Genomic DNA, 20626 nt, shown 5'->3' on the forward strand with positions numbered 1-20626 from the left:
TATTTTGAATTGTCTCCTTTTTCGTGGAGGAAAAAGACAAAGGTCACAAAATCAAATACCTGTCTGTTTCTTCCTTTTTATTTACAGGTTCATTAACAGTGTCTGAACACACAGAAAGTGGGCAGAGACAACATTTTGCCTATTTTTAAAGTTTCAAGCTGCGTAAAATATAAAGCGCAATGCAAAGCGAAAAACCAGTTTCCCCTCGAGGGGTATGAATCCACCAGAACAAGAGAGTCAAGACAGACTTTTGAGAAAAGTCAACTATTTTACAACAAATTAAACACAATCAGTGGAGTGGAGATGTAAATCTAAAACACAAACTACGTGTACGTATGTTTGCAGATGTCGAAACATCAGTCTCAGATTTATGGCCGAACTATAGATTACGGAAATGTTTGCAACACCGAAGACCGCGTGTCTAAAAGCAAAGGTAAAATTACTATCACAGGACGTGGCTGCCATCATGTCATCGTCATGTCTAAAAATATACAAAATAGCCTCTACACTTTTTCACATAATCCAATACAAGTAATGCTTATCAAAAAACACATTAAATGAAGCCACACGTCGATCTTGGCAATAAATCGGTTTTAAATTTACAGCCAAATAAGGATGTTGATTATTTATTGTTGTGTTGCTCCCTGTAAAATGACAACATGTCATCTAAAAAACTAAACAGACGGAATTCAGCTTTTTTATGCCTCTTAACAGAGAGCAACTAATGTGGCAACTAAAACAAATTAGTGATCATGTTTAAATTACTTTTTTTTTTATCGAAACAAGGGTTTAACAGTATAACTTCCACGACCAATGCACAAGTAACCACGGCGTTGTAACAATTTATTCAGAGCCATGTTTGTGTCCATTTTGTCGAGAGAAACTTTGCTTTTTGCGAAGCTTTTAGTTTTTTTTATCTTATTTTATTTTGTTTTATTAGAAATACATAGTGTTGCCCACTATCTGTTTGTTTGTCCACAACGTGGAGTTTCGAGTTAAATTCGACTCAAATGGCGCAGAAGGGACTTTCAGAAACCCCTGGTGATTCACAGTGAAGAAAGGCAACACCAGGTGTCTTAGATTGGCAGGGTTTTTTTTTTTTTAAACTTTGGCCTGAAATACTTCTAAAACATCATCTATGTCTGTCGAGTTACTCTTTGACATCTGATACCAAAACATTTGTGTACTAAGACACAAAAATGACAATGCGTGACACTTTAAACTGCCCGTTTCGTTTCATTTGAACAGAAATCCATCCCGTTCTGTTAAGTGCCAAATAAAATGCCTTGGAATGAATGAAGGGTTTTTTTTAAATATTCACTTTTTAAAAGCACGGCCGTATATTTCTAGCGACGGTTCGGGCTCAATATCACACATAGGATTCTTCTGCGAACAGAAGCTGCTCGAGGTCAGCCTCCACGCCGGGATCGCTGCATCTCTTCATCCACTCTCTGCGAGTGTCCACCAGGGCCAGCGCCACCTGCTGGCCGCTCTTGGGGTTGCTGTGCGGATGAGCCGAAAAGTAGTCCCTCACGGCTTTAGTGGCGTGGGGCGAGAGGCAGAAGCGTGGCTCAGCGGTTTCTCCCTGGGGTTCCACCTCAGAGACTTTCAGTCCGGGGTCGCTAGGCAGCCGTGCCCGGGTCGCTGTCGCAGCTCGGTCCGCCGCCTGGTGCCCGGGCTCCGACCGCCGCCGCTGGTAGAGCCTGGCGTTGAACGTCGCCTCGGCAGACTGGGACTTGCGTCTCTTGAACAGGGACAGAGACGCTCCATGCTTGTAAAACAAAGATGGCGACAGCTGCTTCCCCTGACCCGTCGCGCCTTCCCTCCCGGTGACATCGCCACCATTACCGGCGTGGAGATGTGAGTCTGAAGCCTGGAACCAGGCGGCCACGGGGAGCTGAAGGCTTCCAGTGGAGCGGTGATGGGACGGCGTGTCCTTTTTCGGGTGTAATTTCTGGGTCTCCTGGTCAGGTTTCACCTTGACGTGACCTCCGGCTTCTTTGGAGGCTTTAGGGTTCGCAAGTTTTCCTCCCCGATCGCCACCGCTTTCCTTCTCAGGCACTCGTTTCCTCACGGCGGATGTTTTCTCAGCGGGTCCTCCCTGCTCGGAGAAATGACAAGAATTCCAGCGGTGACTCGGAATCCGAGCGCAAACATCTTGAACGCCTGTACCAGAATCTAGGAAGCAACACAAGTGGACCAAAACCAGCTGAAGACAAAACACAAACCTGAATCAGCAGATAATTCATGTGACCTCTGACATTCGATTCTTTTCATCCCTAATTTTAATATTTCATATGGACGCTATGAAAGATGCACTTCTACCGATATATCCCTCCTCTGTCCATGTCCAAACTATCTCAGTCTGACTTTATCTCCAAAACATCTAACGTGCCCTGTCCCTCTGATGAACTCATCCCTGATTTTATCCATCCTCCTCACAGAAAGTGGATAGTGCTGTAGAGGTAGCTAATAATGTAAAAGCAGTAAGATGTCAGCGGAATATCAGGAAAAAATATATAAAGACAGAAAATAAAGAATATAAACAATGTATAACAAGTATAATCATCTGCAAAAGTGGCAACTATTGGGTGCTGGGTGAATGAAAGGAGGTCTACTGAGAGCAGGGCTGGGTGTTAAATAGCCGGACAGCAGCTGCAATGATGTTCTGCACGGGTTTGGAGACGTTGTTCATCAGAGCAGAGAGCGTTGCTACTGTTTAACGTCACAAGCTAATTGATTAGAAGGGCCTTCTATTCTGGTACTTTATTTGATTTAGATTATTTGACTCCCTGTTGTCCGACTCCCTGTTGGACTTTGTTTGGTCTCGGTCTCAGATGGACCAAAAACTTGAAAAACGCAAACTACGTTTTGCATCTTACAGCGGAATTAGCATTTCTATAGCTGCTGTCAGTAGCCGGGACTGCAAAAATAATCAAAGCAAAAAGCAGCCTTGCTGTTTTGAAGATAGTGCACCAAAGATGGAGCGGATGTTGAAGGCGTGGCTGATAGATCATCTGGTTTACCCCCTTTTAAAGAACACAAACCTCTTGGCTCCAAATAAACTCGTCAGGTCTTACTCACCCCCGGCTTGTTGGACTCCTCCTTTTCCAAGTTGTCTTCTTGGGTCAATGACAGTCTCCGGTCTTTCTTCAGCCAGGAATTGGGGTGGAGGCCAATGCAGCCTCTCAGAGTTGCCCGATTGCTGGGGGGCTCTTTGGGTGGCAAATCCCTCAGAGAGGTTTGCTTGTCCATGATGGAGGACATTGAGGGGACGGAGGCGGTTGGGTGAAGTCCCTGCCTGGTGGTGGAGGGTCTGTCGCTGCTGAGGGAGTCCAGAGAGTCCAGAGAAGAGCAGGTGGGTGCGGGGGAGCAAGGGTTGGAGGAGAGGCTGGGGGAGCTGACCTCCAGGGCCGCTGACCGCCGGGTCTCCCCAGACCTGCCCCTCCTGGATTGTGTGGCAACGAGTGCGGGAAGCTGCTGGCCTCCAGCGAGGCCTTCGGCACTTTCCGAGCAACACGGCTGAAACTTAGTCACGTATTTCAACACGGGCTCGGAGCGCCGCCGCTGGCCGTGCCAGGCGTCGGGGCACAGGGAGGCGTCCGAGGCCGGGACGTCCCGGTGGGGTCGGGAAGGGTCCGGCTGACGCCTCCCTCCCGCCGATCTCCCGTACCGGTAGAGGTCGAGTTGCTGCGTGTCGGGGTCGGTGTCCTGTTCGCAGTCGCTGACGGTGAGGACGGAATCCAGGCTGCCGTGTCGCGGTTTGCCGTGAAGAGCTCTCCTGTTGCAGATGCCCGGGGAACCCCCGCTGCTGGTGTCCAACTCGTTCTCCAGACTGTCGTAGGAGGAATCTGTCAGGGGATCCATCCAGGGGTCTGAGGGGAAGGAAAACACTGTTATCAGGACATGTGTGAATGACAGAATGAACGGTTGTATATGCCCATGACATGTGAATGAGAGGGTGAATAGTTAAATCTCACTAAATGGCATGTGAATGAGGGAGTGAATGATTGTATCTCTATAGGACATGTGAATGAGAGGCTGGGGTCTGTGGCCCTGTGATTGGTCCTGGTGAGCCCTGCCGCTTGCCCAATGACAGCTAGGATAGGTTCCGCCTCCACAACCCTGAGTGTAGGCCTGCGTGCAGGCCCACAATCCATTCATGGATCAGACCAGGTCACTGGACAACATTCAAATGTTTACCCTTAAACTCTATGATTTCAAGCATCTTCTCTGACTGATTGTGTCTCATCTGAATTCAATTCCCTTCCAGAGGAGCTCCTCTGAAGTCCAGCATGTCTTTCTATTTGCAGTTGAGCATCGCCTCCGGGCAACCGGAGGTACAGGTACCTGATTTGATCTCCTCGGTGTGAAGTCTCTGCGGGGGGCATCCAAACAAGGAGGACGGTTCCTCTCCTAGGATCTGCTCGCAGTGTTCGATCATGAACTTCACCAGCTCGCACACCTGCAGGGACAAACCCGGCTTCAGCAACCCAGAAAGCCACTCTGGTTACGTATGCCCGTGCCACAAACTCAAAGCTTCGAAAGTCAAACTCAGGGAATGCAGCTTAGAGGGATATTTTCTGGAAAATTCGGGATCTAAAATGACCGACCCTCTTGGTCCCCTGCCCCTCCACCTCCGGGCTGGACGGCGCCCCGGGAGGCCAGAGCATGCTGGGCGCGATGCACACCGCCAAATTGAAGCTCGTCATCTGGTTTTCCTGGGCGTTGCCCCGGATAGCGTGCAGCACGGCCAGCAGGTAGCGCAGCAGCAGGGTGTTCTGCTTGGGCAGCCGACCGATCATCCTGCGGACGGAGAATCCCGGTTTGACTCACAGGCTGCCGGCTGGCGTGTTTTAATCTGTAATTTCACACACACCTCTGCACGTCTTGGAGCTGCTCTTCCTCCTCCTCCTCATCCTCCAGCACCTCCATCCATTCCTGGTGGAGCTCGGAGCACAGCAGGCTGCCCGGGATGCTCCGCAAAAAATCCTAGGACAGGATCATGACTAGACGTTACATGGGAGAAGTTCCATTAACCGTCTGAAATGCGAAAGAGACAGTGTTCGTCTACGTCGGCAGAACAGGATGAAGGCAATATTCATGACCAAATGCTAATTCCTGCAATTAACCAACAACGGTCGCTGGCGTGTTTACACAGTCCAGGCAGAGAAGCTCTCCATCATCCCTCCAGATGATATGAGATTACCATCAGATTAAGGTGACGAAGCGGCGGAGGCTCCCGCGTTATGAACACTTTGTCCTGCCAGCGCGGCAGGATGGCGTGTCACCGGCAGAGCCGCCGGAAAGCTGATTAAATATGAACTGGCAGATGTGGGTCAATCGGGTGATGAGGCGCGTTGGCGTGATGGCAGCGGGCTTTCTGGCCGCACCCGCTCGCCAGGTATAAACACGCACCTTGAAAACTCCGGCAATGATGAAGATGTGGTCACGTGTCAGAGGCAGTTGGAAACCCCCGCCGTCCAGCGAGTCCCTCAGCTCGCGGACAGCGCGAGCACCCGCCGGGCGCCGGAAAATCCCCCTCGTCCAGGGACCCTCATGGTACAAAAATGTCAGCATGTCCTGGCGGGGGCGAGGCAGACAGACGGCGAGGAAACATGAATTTGTTCCATCCTAAATCATCTTATGTAACAACAGGCTTGACCATAGATTTTGAAGGTCGGGGACCAAACTGAAACAGCGGGACGTCCATAAACACAAAAACATGTCTTTGAATGCAGCACGGTATCGACGCTGCTTACAGGCATAACAAAAAAAACCTTTTTGTGACCACAACTCCCATCTGTGAAATCATTTTATTTATAAATTATTTATTTATAATTATTTATATATATTTATATATTCATTTATTTATTGAATTACAATTGAATTTCCCCGTCAATAAAATCTATCTTATCATATCTGGCGGGGTGTCAGTATGCATGGAATATCAGCAGTTATATTGATATTGGAACTATATTATGATCCGTAACCGGTTCCGGGGGTCAGGTGACGGGGTTCTTACCATCACGGGCTTCGGTAGCGCGTCCTCGATACAGACGGCAGCCAGCGGCTGGTTGAATAAGCAGCCGCGCGCCGCGCTGGCGAGGGTGAAGTCGCTAAGCTGTGAGGAGGAGCCGCGCCAGAAGGCCCAAGCGATGAGCGAACGCCTCCTTTTGAAGGTTTTCTGGGGCAGTTCTGCAAAAGACCCCACAGCGAGTCAGACAGAGTATTTTATGGAACACCTCGCAGCTCGACGTGTTATTACAAGATAACGTTACAAGAGGAAATTAGACATTTAGGTTGCTCCCTTCAGGGATCGACAGTCAATCGCCCGCTTCTATCTAAACTCCAACAATTTTGACTAGAGGCCTTGCCATGATGAGGGGAGTTACCGCCGCCCTCACCGGATGTCGCCGGCTGCTGAAGTGCCTCCAAGGGCCGTGGCTTCATGATGAACTGGCAGTGCTTGGACGCCTGCAGCTGCTCCGTCTGCAGCTGCGCCCGCTGCTTGTCCGCAGCCGGGCCTCCCGGAGTCAGCGTTTGCCTCACGTGGCTCATCTGGATGCTGAAGGGAAACTCATGACCTGCGACAGCGGAGAGGAGGCGTCAGGTGCCCCGGAGCCGAGTGTATCGACGGTGCCGTAAGACCCGCGACCCTTCGCCTACTGGTGTGGTTAAAATAACATCTCATGAGAGTATTTTTTTGCCTCCGGAGAGGCGGCAGGAGGAAAATGAGGCCTTGTTTTGTGTGAAATTAAGTTAAATTTAGGGCAGTGAATCACACAGCTTGTTTGGGAAAACGACAGCTGCGTGGAGAACGGCTCATTTACAGGGATATTTCAACAAACAGTCATGACACTGCAATATATGCTTCATTATTATTTAACCGTAACATTTGAAGAAAATTAAAAAAACACCAAATTTTATTTTTTGACACATGTGGCCTTTTTTGGGTGGCGTTTCCATGTTTTCCCCGTGACTGCGTGAGGTTCATCTGGGTTCATCGGGTTCCTCCCACAATTAAAAAAACATACAGGCGGTTCAGTGGAATGCCTGAATTGCCCAGACGTGTGAATGAGAATGAGAATATTTCTCTATAAAATGCGTGAACGAGATGATGATGTCTCTACATGACAAATAAATGACAGGGTGAATGGCTGTATGACATGTGAATGAGAGGCTGAGCGGTTATATGTAAATATGACATGTGAATGATTTAGTGACCAGCTCTATACGATGTTTAAATGACAGGATGAATGTTGGTTGTATCGATATGACGCGTGAATGCCAGAGTGCACGGGTGTTTGTCTTTAACATGACGTGTGAATGAGTGAGTGAACGGCCGCATGTCTCTATTTGTGTCCTTGTGATGAATGCAGGAGTAAAGATACTGAATGAATGAATGCATGATTTTAAAGTCCTTTATCTATGTTACTAGGATTTTTACTTCAATAAGTATGTTTGTTTTGGTACCCCAAATAAGTCACCTCCCTCCCTGTGAACACTGTTAGAAGATCCCAATGTTCTGCTGATGTGTGAGGAGATTCATCCCTTAGTCAGCCATAACTTCTGGAACCTTCAAAATTGTCAAATTACCAATTCATTGTCATCTTTGAGTTATATTAGATTTATGGAGATCGTCTCATGACCCCTTCTGTGTCTTATGATGTCCACTTTGAGAACCTCCGGACTAGACTGTACGCTCACACACACACACACACACACACAGATGCACCCACACACTCTAATGATGGAAGGCAAACTATCTATTTGTGGCTCACGCCATTTTTAAAACCGCTCTGTATCCAAAACAATGAAAACAAACAATTCCTCCAGGAGCGAGAATTCCCGTCAGGACTGGCTCAGGTGACTCCTTCGCACTCCGGATGAGACGCCGCCTTTCCCCGATTCAATAATCTTGTCTATTTTGTACAGCTTATGTTGGAGAATCTGCTCCACCTGTCTCCGCGTGAATGATGCCATTCACAAAACCAGAGGCTGAAAGAAAACACTTCTCCCTAGGAGGCCGATTCGTTTTCTCAAGAGGCTCCATAAGGACGCCTTTTTCGTGTTCCAGTTGCGGTGTGAGAAAGAGACAGAAGCGAACCGGGCGAAATCCACATCATCTGACGGGGGCGAGTGTAGGATCACTCACCGATGAGAGGGTAGGGAGTGTTGTCCCTCTTGGAGACGACCCACAGCTGGTAGTCTTTCACATTCCCCTGGGCAACGAGAGACGGCGTTAGGGAGGAAAACAAGATGTGAAACTCCGTCGGGGGGGGGGGCTGCAGGGTTTGCGGACAGGAAGTCGGGTTAGGAGGCTGACGGCGCCACAAAGAATGGCATTATCTTTGGCTTTTCACATGCTGCGTGATGTAAGTTCAGCGACAACACGGCCCCTTTGTCGGCTGGCGTGCTGGGCCTGCATATGCTCGGCCCTGAATCTTCAAATTCCTCACCCTGTTTCTGAGCCGGGGGGGACGATAGACAAACATTGCTGTTTTTTTTTTAGTCCTTAAATTGTATCTTTAGACTCACAGAGCCAAAACATAAACACAAACAATGACCTATTTCTATGCTATCATTGTGAGCAATTTTATATCTCCCGAAGTCAACATGTTTCTAATAGATTACTGTTATCTTAATGTAAATGTTTGCAATCGTGCAAAAACGGTCCAGTCAATAATTTATGTAATCCAACCTATCCAACATAAATCCAACATATCAACAAAATCTGCATAGATTTGTTTAAATTATGTGGACATATACATTTATTTTATTTTATTTCATTTTATTTTTTATTTTTTTACTTGTTACTGTCTGTTCTTTGCATGTTATGCTGCTGCTGCCCAATAATTTTCAATAATAATACATCTCATCAATAATAATACATCTCATCTCTCATGTTTAAATATATATATATATATATATATTATATATACACATACACACACATATATGTTATTATGCATGTATGTATATATAGCATATATATATGCTATATATATATACACACATACACACATACATACATACATACATACATATTGGAATATCCATATATTGGCCATGATGCAGCAGTATGTATATCGTCTGCCCACTTCCAGCGCGCTGCCCATGTATTTGTCCCTCTTGTCAACGTGTCAAGCAAAAGCAAAGGAAACACTCCGTTACTCACGATGATGCCGAACTGCTGCAGAGCCAGTCGGATCACCTCATTGGTCGAGTCGGAGTTGCTGACAGGAAGTGTCTTTGTCTGGTCGGAGACAGGAGAGAGCCAAGGCGAGGGGTCAATGTGCTTATTCACTGCGAGCGCCGATGGTCGGCAACCACGAGGCGCCACTGGATATTTGCATGAATGACATGCAAACACGCGTGCACACATCTGCGCACGCAAACACATATACACACACAAAGGTAAACTTACAACAGCGAAAGTGTTGATTCCCTTCCCATACACACGTAGAGGGATGGTTTTAGGTTCTTCTTTCTCTTTCTCCTCTTTTATCCGGCTGCAGGGGGAGAAAAGACGACATTTATGATAGTTCACTCTAACTCACACACACACACACACACACACACACACACACACATACACACACACACACACAGATTAGTGGTGATGCATTGAGTCTACCTCTTAAGGAGGGTCAGCCATTTCTCTTTTTGTTCTGACGAGCTGAAGGGAAGGCAGAAGACAGGAGATCAGAATTGCTTTATTGATCACAAAAAATATTGATGAAGTGACAGATAAACATCTGACAGATGTGACGCTGAGAGGGACAACTTTAATTTAGATTTGATGTTTCACTCTCAACATGCCTTCCGGTCTGTATAATCATGTGAAAGATTTATCTCTTTCCTGACCTTTGAAAGCCCCTCCGTGCAAATGACAAGACTGAAAAGTAGTCTTGAGTTGGTGCAAAACAAAATTCCGAAGTTGATTTGAAGCTTTCCTTCTTATTTTGAATCCATGGTGACAGTGAGGCCAAAATACTACCATTTAGAGAACGTGCCCTACGGTGATGAAGAAGAACTGGAGCAAAAAACCTTTATTAGACCTGCATTATTATTATTATTATTATTGTTATCATTATTATTATTATTATTATTATTAGTAGTAGTAGTAGTAGTAGTAGTAGTAGTAGTAGTATACAGAAATGTCATAAACCTGCATAAATTACCTGTATAAATCAGGCATAAAAAACGGATACAGGAATGTAATATATTGAGGAACCCATAAGATAAAGCTAATTTTAACGTTATTTTACATCACAAAATCAAAATAACTCTGGGTTTTAATATCAGTTAAGAGTTGAAAGATTTCGAAAGACAGATATTTATAGAGCTCTTGAGGAACGTGCCCTATTGAGGAACCCATAAGATAAAGCAAATTTTAACGTTATTTTACATCACAAAATCAAAATAACTCGGGGTTTTCATATCAGTTAAGAGTTGGAAGATTTCGAAATACAGATATTTATAGAGCTCTTATAAGCTCTATAAAGCTCTACGACTACTACTTGTCCTTGAGTAGAAGTAGTCGTGGCATTATTAGTATTATTGCTGTTGTTATATAATTATTATTGTTGTTATCAATCTTATTATATTATTTTGTTGTTGCTGATGTTCTTATTATTACTATTATCATTGCTGTTGTTGTTATATCATTATTATTGCTATTGTTGGTAAATTATGACCCAAATCCTCTAGAACATAACCTGATATCTCACTTTATTTGTTAGATCGGTAGAGATTTCAAATAAGGTAGTTGGAGCTGAACTGATCTGGGATGTTTGGTGCTAAAGTTGAGATGTGGGAGTGAAAGGGATCCAATGTTGGATTCTTTCTAAGTTCAAATAAATGTTTGTGTCAGCAAAGTACTGAAACCATCAAGAGCATACATGACAGTGTGTAGTCATTGCTCCATTACATTTGACACATTTTTGAAACAGACTTTGGCCTACTTAAGGATAAAAACATTGTAGTTCCTACTGATTTTAACAGCCGTCATCTAACAATTAAATATCTAGGTCCATGTTGACATAGTTCTGAAGGTTTGACGTAGGATTTATGCAAGGATGCAGAACAGAAGGGCATAAAAAACACACATCTACATATGAAGGGCTCATATGAGCTGAAACAACTGGCTGATGAAATCAAGTGCTGGGTTGTGGACTTGATCTTTGTGTGTGTGTGTGTGTGTGTGTGTGTGTGTGTGTGATACCTAAATGTGGCGACACAGTTGTACATGGGCCAACCCATGACGAAGCCTCTCTCCGGGTTGGTGCTTCCCTCGCACACCTCTTCCATGCAGTTCGCCGTCCACATCTCACACACACGCACCCCGGCCTTCTGCTTGAACTGGTTGGCTGACCTGGACACACACACACACACACACACACACACACACACATACATGAGTGTTTAGATACTCCGGCGTTGAAGGACATTAAAAGCTGCCAAGACGGCAACACAAACTTGCGCTTACTTGATTTTGGCAACGACCAGGATGTCGGTGAACATAAAAAGATGGCGGTCCTGCGTCTGCATGCCGGTTTTGAGCTGAGCGTGTGCGTGGAGGAGGAACTTTCTGTCTGAAGCGCTCAGGAAGGACTGGACCAGCGGGCAGGTGTCTGGACACACAGGCAGCAGGAAGCTCTCCCTTGAATTCAAACATAGCGCCGGTGGTCACTGCTTATGTAAGAAAATGAAATTGGATTTTGCCCCGCTAATGCTGAGCAGCATCTAATTCATTGTTTCATAACTTGGGTAACTGAGGGGAAGACGTTTGAGATTTACAGACGGTATCTGACACCCTCATCAGTGTGAAGATAAGGTCTTATGATGGCTGTGCTTCTTTTATTAGATTATTTCCTTCAGATCCCTGCTGCCGTCCCTCTGGTTGCTCCAGCTGAGCGGGTCTGGGTCCGTTTCCATCACAAGCAGGGCACCCTCAAGTAACCCCCCCCGGAACCGTACGCTCCTGGGTTCTGGAGCCACTTCCGACCTCCAGATTGTGGTGTCCTTTGCAAAATGTGGTATAAATAATGCCGAACGATTTGCACCGATGGACCGAAATAGCAGAGGCTGAAAGAAACTAGTTGTAGTCTTACAATTGGTGACTCTGTAAGAGTCACAACCTTTGTTAAATATCTGGAGACGAGGCTGCGACTAAAAACTCTAAAAACTAGTCCTTAAATGTGAGCAGGTGACTGATGATAGTTTATTTTCAGAGTCTTTAGATGTATGGGTGGCTTAAAGCAGGAACACTCAAATCGGCGTGGCTCCGACGCTATTTTTAGGACTCCGGATGAATATTGGTCGGTCGATCTGTGATTATCAAGTACCGTGCCGTGCGGATCATCACTCCCCTGCAGTGAGATCCAGGCCGAGCCAGGAATCCTTGAGAGGTGATTGGAATCATGAGAAGGCCAAACGTGGCCTGGCTGGAAAGTTCAGCTTCCTGCTGGCAGCGACGCGCCAGAGGTGCTTGACGTTTGAAAAACAAATCGATTCTCTCAATATTAGACCAATTCCATGAAGGCCATTTTGGAAAAAAAAAAAAAAAAAAAAGGAAAATCGGGATCAAAGATTAAAAACAACACTCAACTGTGACGCAGACTCGAAGCCGCCGTGCAAAAGCGGATGAAACTGACTCAAAAGGAATCCAAATCAGGAAACCAAAAATGGAAAAGTAAAACTGCTGCCATCGCCGGTGATTCAGCAGCGGCCCGACACAGGCTGTGATTTCCTATTTCCCGCACACCTGGAGAGGCGGCGGCGCGTCAGGGTGCTGCTTCGCGCCGCCGGGTCCAGGCGCTCCATCCGTCCGAGGGCTTTTTTAACAAGGTTACTTCCTCTTCACTTTCCCCATCCACTCGCTTGCAAGACAAAGCTATTAATAGCTGCCTGATCCTCTAACAGGTCTGGCTGCGGCGGGATTATCTATCTGAGTGGATTCCGCGGCTCGCTAAGAGTCGCAGTTCGGCCACGTAGTTTGTGTTTGTTTGTGCATGAACGTGTGTGTGTTTGCGGAGACGGCAGTCTGACCCGGGTGACCGGCGAATTAGAACGAGGTTGGAGTGTTTCTGAGGATGGCTGACCTACTCACCCCGCTACGTGCGGGACGACAACAACACATCATAGGTTGTCTGAGACTTCACGCTTTTCTGTTTGAAATAAAAACTAAAAATAAATCGCTGTTTCGGATCTTGCTGCGGATTACGTCGACAAATTGGATTCGAGACCAAAGACGGCGTGTATGGACTCGGGTAAGTTGACAGAACTTTGTTATTATTTGGTATTTGATCCCCTTATTTCATTCCCGTGGGTCTACATTTCCATCTGCAACTTTACGACGCCAGTTCCTCGCCTATCGATAATCGCCCGCCCCGCAGATCGATGAGTATCTGCGATGTGACGGCCGTCTGTTTGTGGATCTTGACAGAGACGTGTTACCTGGAGAGGGTCTTGGACCTCGTGAGGGCCTTGCTGATGACCAGGGACGGGGCAGACTGGCGCCGGCAGCTCTGAGACTTTATCCGCTGAAAGGAAGACGAGAAGACGTGTTACACTCATCGCTATGGCGACTTCACAACTTCCTCCAAATGTTTCCCCGAGTTCGGTCGTGCCTCGTGAGTTTCCGGTGACTTTTAAATTCAAAAGCTCATGTGTTCACCCTTAAACCAAAATGAAGGTCGCTGCTATTAAATGAGGATTACGACGTTAAGATGATCCATAAAACCACTGGGACCGTCGAGCAGGGGGACGATCTGTTTCGGAGAGATTGAATGATAATGTTGACAATGTTCCAAACCGTCCTTTTCCACGTGGACTCTCCATGTGTCAGCAGGGGTTCCTTCAGGTTCTGCGTCCCAGTCCGAACTCACGCAAGAGACCCTAAACTAGGAGTGGGCAAACTACGGCCCGCGGGCCACATTCGGCCCGTTGGTCTTTTTAATCTGGCCCGCCAAATATCATACTTGATGTTGGTTGGATCAATGAATGTGGGAGCTCAAACAGGAGATTATTTCATTTTTTGGAGCTATTATAGAACACTTGAGAATTTTTCCTGAGCTGAATGACACAGATTGCCTTTAGATTTAGCCTTTACTGTGGACATACTGACACACGTGAATGAGCTGGACGTGAAGCTACAAGGGAAAAAAACGATTTGTGCATGAAATGCAAGAAAACAAAAACCAAGCGGGTTTCGTTTTCAAAGCAAATGTCAGACGAGTCTGATATATCTTGTGCTGACCCGACCGGTCCGTCAAATGTTTAAAGTCAGTGCGGCCCCTGAACCAAAAAGTTTTTCCACCTCTGCCCTAAACTGTCCAGATGTGTGAATGAAGCAGTGTTTGTATTTGTCTATATGACATGTGAATGGTTGCGTCTTTATATTATATTGCATTATAACAATCAAATACAATACATATTGCATTGTATATAATTTAAATTATACTATAAACTATATACACAAATGTATAAATTATGTGATATATATTATGTAATGATTACTTACATATAACTTCTATAAAATATAATACATATAATAATTATTGAAATATACATATACATATTATGTGTGGTGGCTCAAAGTCTCTATATGACATGTGAATGAAAGGGTGAATGGCTGAATGCCATTCTAATGTGTAGATGACCGAGTAAATCGACAGCGGGGATGAAGATTAGCGTCAGGACAGTGGCGCTTCTATTTGTCCCTGGCGTGACCCCGCTGACCTCTCTCACACTCCTCGGCAAGTGTACACTTTTCTGCAAATAGCACGCTGGCCGCGAATACGGGGGCTTTTGTAATCTGCACGGCTTTACGGCACGTTCACACACGTTCGTACACTGCTGGCAAAGGACGCCACAACGAGCGCCAACTCTCCACATTCATACGTTCACCAACCGCTTCGGGCAGCAGTCAGATGACTGCCTATTGTTAAATGTACTCTCCCGACAGAATTTTATTCAAGAATGTAATAAAATGAATATTCCATGTAGATCAATAACAGAATAAATATATATAAAATAATAATTTAAATATCAAGTTATTGAATAAAATGCTATGCATATGTATGTTTATAAATTATATGTGAATCATAATTATACAACATACAATGTCATTTTTATCTGATTTACAAATATATAAATAGAATTTGATTTATATAATACAATATAATCTAATATTATATAATGAATCAAATACAATTAAATAAATCAATACAATTTAACATATTAAATAACTGAGCTGTTTTTTTTCCTGCACATTGAATTTCTGTTTTTCCTCTTACATGCCGCTTGACTTTCGTCCTACTTTTCTCCACGATGGATCATTAAAACTGCACTGAATCTAATAGCGCCGATTTGAAAGTGTGAATCAGACAAAGGCTTTTTTACGTAACCGCAGATCTGTCATTGTCGGTCAGAGCATGATCTACATTTGGGAGCGTGAGCCAGACTTCAGTCTGATAAATTCAACAATTCCGATTTAATCATGCAAAGGCGCTTTGGACTCTGCGGGGTTTTATAACGTTGCTTTGTGGACAAGTGTGAGCGTCTGACAGCAGCTGTCTGTGTTTTTAATTAATTGCAGGCGGCGAGTAACTGTGTAACTTCTGTGGCTTCTGGATGAGCTGGGCTGTTGTGTTCAACTTATCTTACTGAAATTCATAGGGGTTTCAGCACCATGACCTTTATAATATTCATTCATTCATACATTCATCATGGGTTGTCAGTTATTGCATGTAGTTGCATATTTTTGTACAACTTGTACATTTTTGTACAACAGTTGTACATTTTTTTCCCCCAGAAAAACAACAACAACAACAACAACAAAAAAAAACGATGAAATGTATGCATGTATGTATGTATGTATGTATATGGTTCCATATGTATATGGTTCCAAGATGGCTATTTGGTAGAGTGGTCACTTCCGACTACTTGTACTTCTGATTTTCAGTGACTGAATTGCACTCTTTGTAAGTCGCTTTGGACAAAAGCATCTACCAAATGACTGTAATGTAATGAATGTAATATAATGTAATATACATCTCTATAGCCTTTGTCTCTATAGCCTTTGTCTGATTCACACTTTCAAATTTATCATACTATCGTGCACTCCTTACCTCACTTGTTACTAAGACACTTATAGTTTTATCACTTGTTTACTAAGACACTTTATAGTTTCACTGAGACACTTTATAGTTTATAGTTTATTTTTATTTCTAATTCTGCCTTTTCTTTTTATTATTTATTACTGTTATATTTTCTGTAACTCTGGCACAACAATTTCCTTCGGGATTAATAAAGTTGTTCTTATCTTATCTTATCTCATATATCATGTGATAGAAAGTGAATGGTTGCATATCTGTGTATGACAAGGCAATGAGAGTGAATGGATGACTGCCTCTATATAATGCTTGTATGAGATGGTGAATGGTTGCATGTCTAAATAATGAGTGTGAGATTGTTATGAATTAGGGTGTGAATGTTTGCAATTCTCTATATGTGGCTCTATGATTAATCCCAACTATATCTAAGATAGGCTCCAGCAACCCTGAGTGCATGACATGCAGTATAGATGATGAATAAATGAATGATTGAATGGCTTCAGTGTTCCGTTCATTTCTTCTACCATGTTTTGTTTTTGTCGAGTGCAATAACAGTGAAGTTATTTTTGAAGACACGCAGCCATCCTTGTCCTTGGGTCTTCATGCCAGCAAACTTCTTGGTACACAGATGTGAGTCTGGTACGAGGCGGCGCACCGAGGGACCCACAAAACAGCGCGCTAATTCTCTTCATCCTTCAACCGCTATGTATATTCACACATTTTTGACGTTTCTCAATGCGGTATTGATTTAGCCGGGTCACAGGGAGGTGACACATTCCTCGCACTCCGACCGCAACACGACAATATCAGCTCTCAGGCCTAAAAATAAGCCAATACATGCAAACATGGCAATGCGCAGCTTCTATATGGAAACTGGTCGAAAATCCGTTGCGGCACAAGAGTCTCAACACAAGGCTGGCTGAGACGGGAGACGCTCACATGAACCTCGGAAACTACTGGAATATCAATTTACTTCATAAAAACGAGAAAGCACGCTCGACTCGGATTGGAGCGAGAGGACCTACGGAGCAGGTCCTCCTCGAAATCGCCCAATCTTCATGCGGAGACGGCAGAGCACGAGACAAATCGTGAGGATAGGTGTCACATTAGGGATGGGACAATTAGTTGGTCACGAAATTAGATGTATTTTTAATTGTATGAAAAGGCTTCACTTCAAATCCCAAGTACGGAGAACTAATAAATGTCATTCATTCATTATCTGTGGTTTAGCATTGGGTGTAGCATACTAAGACTACTGATATCGGAGCAATACTAGCGCGACAGGATGGATGCTTTCAACAGCTACTCGGTCACAGGTGAAGAGCACTAAGCAAAAAATGTTAACATGATATTTCTGAACAAAAAAGGTTGTAACCAAGACTTTATTTTTTATCTAAGGGCTATGGGGGACATTTAGTTGCTTAGACTTTCTTTATTTTATTTTTTTGACCAGAATATAAGTGCACTGAAGGGGAGAAATTTTGTTTTTTTTTTGCACTGAATTCCCTGAAGTAACATTCTATTTGAAAACAAAAAAAAAAAAAAAAAAAAATGTAATGTTTTATATTTTTTATTGTTGAGTAGTCATTTTGAACAACTTGTTTATTAAATCCAAAAATCCGAAAAAGAAGAGCGGAATTTGAATTTAATTTTTGTGGCATAGCTTCTGGACTGTATTGTTTCTGTATTACAAGTGAAAAAAACATAGTTGGATAGTAAAGTATTTTCTATTTACATTTAGTAGCGTATGTCTTAAATCGTTCCCAGAGGGAAAATGTCAAACTCTGTCCTAATGGGTTTTAATTGGGTTTTAACTATTTAACAATAAAAAGGAAACAGCAAAAACTATTAAAGATCATGAAAATGAATTGAGATTAAGGAATTTGCTGATGCATCTACCTTAATTATGGAAAAGAATCAGTATTGCTATTGGCAATACTGGCCCTGTATTTACTTGGTAGCGGATCGCTTCTAAAATATGGACCAAAATATGCATCGGTTACCAGAAAGAAATGTCGGAATTAAACCAGGGACGTTCAAGCTATGAGGCAGAACAACACTATGGCATCTGGAGGATGGCATTTAAAGTGGATATAACGGCAAATGTCGCACAGTGGGAGTTGCTAAAGAGGCCAGACACTGAGAAGTCGAATCATATACATGCAAATATATCATGGTCAATAAAGTCTAGCTGTCAAACACTCCAATCTCCATGGTGACCAGAATGCAATGGCCTCTACCCATATGGCGCGATTCACCGAGCAGGAAGCAGGTGGGATCGAATGCCCACCAACTGAGCCACTGTAATTTGGTCAAAATAATAATATTTGTTATTTTCATCACCAAAATTTCAAATATTTCTCATCAAATCGCATTTGGTTTCTTTGAATCGTCGGATTAGATGGCGACGTCTACGCAGGGTCTCCTCTGTCTTGAAGGTGGCGCCTCGAAGGGCAACCTCATTAACTTTTCTTTGAATACCTCATCCCCTAAAATAAAAATCTGCATTTAAGAGGAAAATAAAGAAGGTAGGGCGTCTCATATGGAAAAAAAAAATCCAACAGCCAGAGCGGGTGGGAGCAGCAGATCCTCCACGATTGTCTTATATTGTGAATCCATAACATCCAGTTAATCTGAGATGATCCAGAGAAGTCGGTTAAGCTGTTAATTGTACAGATTGTTTTCCGTCATTAATGTGCAATTACTATTTCAGACACTCGTAGTACTTACGACGGTCTTACTAACTACTTTCTGACAATTAACTGACGGGCAAGTAAGTTGTCAATTAAATTTAATTTGTAGCTGGTCAAAGCTATTTCAAGAGTTTTTGGCTTCAACTGACACGCACTGAGTGCGAGAGGCAGATTTATTACATCACACTACAGATGCAAAGTGTTTTGCAATTTGTCCTGGATGTATTACTGCAGAAATTATATTAAAGTGTTACATACTGTGCTCCAAAAAAAAAGACTCCAACCAGTAATTAGCACGTTATTTCTGTTTTTGAAGAACTCAACGCACTTTGAAGGGCAATAGAAGTCCTCATCTATCACTACTGTAATTTTCATTTGTCCAAGGTTCTCCAGGAAACCTCACCTATTACCATTTCATTTTCTATCCAATTCATGTTCCTATTCTATAACCATTCCCTGCCTAAGGCACTTCTTTTCATTTCTTTTTATAGTTTTTGTAATTTTTATTTATTGTCATCTATTTCCTTATTTGCACATTCTTCTCACAGACAACTTGCACTCTTCTCTACCATGCTATGACAGCTGAATTTTCCTATCATGGGATAAATAAAATCTATCTTGCCTCTTTGTACTATAAATAAAATATTCCTACTGCCCTATTGAACTGATCAGAAAGTCAATAAAGATATGATGCCATGCAAACGGACGTTGTTGCACAGGCACAATGAATGCATTGAAAACATATTTGACGCAAACGTGCGCGCACACACACACACACACACACACACACACACACACACACACACACACACACACACACACACTCCTACCCGCTTGTTGTCCCTGCAGAGGCCGTCCTGCTGCTGCTGCTGCGGGGCCATGCTGTCCATCAGTCTCCGGAAGCTCAGGGTCCGACCGTCCCGACAAATCCCATCAACGCGCTCCGTCGGCCGGGGGAGGCGATCATCTCAACGACCGGCGTGACGTGCCGCGTGGATCTCCGTGGAAGTGAAGCAGGCGTGGACCGCGGCAGGAGAAGCTCTGCGCTCCGCCACTATCGGCGTCCGGCTGGACCGTGAAGCGCCTCCCGCCCTGGATTATCACCTCCTAATGCGTATTTACGCGCGGAGGCGGCGCCAGTGCGCATAGGACTCTTGTCTAGAAAAAATGGAAAAAAAATCTACCTTTTATTGTTAAATGCTCAAAAATGCAGGTGCGGCTTCAACATCGTGTCTGCTGACGGAGTTTTACTAGTTGCTGGAACTCATCAGCCCGCACTTTTTATTTGCACCACAATAAGGGGTGGGCACAGTGACCAAAAACAGCATCACGCCCCTTCCTGCCTCGTTTTAACATTTTAAGACGAAGCGTTAAAGTCTCTCTGACATTAATACGAAAAAAAAACATATATGTTGTACACACACTGGTTCCCGCTTATACTGCAAACTTGGTTAAGGCGGTGAATAAACATGTTCATTCATGAATTAAATAAGAATAAGAATAAGAATAAGAATAAGAATAAGAATAAGAATAAGAATAAGAATAAGAATAAGAATAAGAATAAGAACAACTTTATTAATCCCGAAGGAAATTGCTGTGCCAGAGTTACAGAAAATATAACAGTAATAAATAATAAAAGAAAGGCAGAATTAGAAATAAAAATAAACTATAGTGTCTCAGTGAAACTATAAAGTGTCTTAGTAACAAGTGAGGTAAGGAGTGCACAATAGTATGATAGAAGGGAACATTGTAGTGTAGCTGTTATGAGATGAGATGAAATATTGCACAGTGTAGCTGTTATGAGATGAA

At 43.9% G+C, this 20626-nt stretch overlaps 1 protein-coding gene across 1 annotated transcript; it reads right to left on the bottom strand.

The window, feature by feature from the left end:
* Window positions 1-92: 92 nt before the first annotated feature.
* On the bottom strand, window positions 93-20041 carry LOC147233324 (rho GTPase-activating protein 20-like). Its single transcript, XM_086147996.1, has 16 exons — window positions 19648-20041; window positions 13465-13550; window positions 11495-11668; window positions 11231-11380; window positions 9641-9682; window positions 9431-9515; window positions 9182-9259; window positions 8159-8225; window positions 6408-6587; window positions 6026-6198; window positions 5419-5583; window positions 4880-4992; window positions 4614-4806; window positions 4351-4465; window positions 3085-3875; window positions 93-2101 (listed from the first exon to the last, which is right to left on the bottom strand). The coding sequence occupies exons 1-16, from the start codon at window positions 19705-19707 to the stop codon at window positions 1370-1372; spliced, it is 3204 nt and encodes a 1067-aa protein (XP_086004122.1). The 5' UTR covers window positions 19708-20041; the 3' UTR covers window positions 93-1369.
* Window positions 20042-20626: the final 585 nt, after the last annotated feature.

This window comes from Fistularia commersonii, chromosome 6 (assembly GCF_037954325.1).
Source record: "Fistularia commersonii isolate RoL2024-O1a breed Wild chromosome 6, RoL_Fcom_v1.0, whole genome shotgun sequence".
NCBI classification, from domain to species: domain Eukaryota; kingdom Metazoa; phylum Chordata; class Actinopteri; order Syngnathiformes; family Fistulariidae; genus Fistularia; species Fistularia commersonii.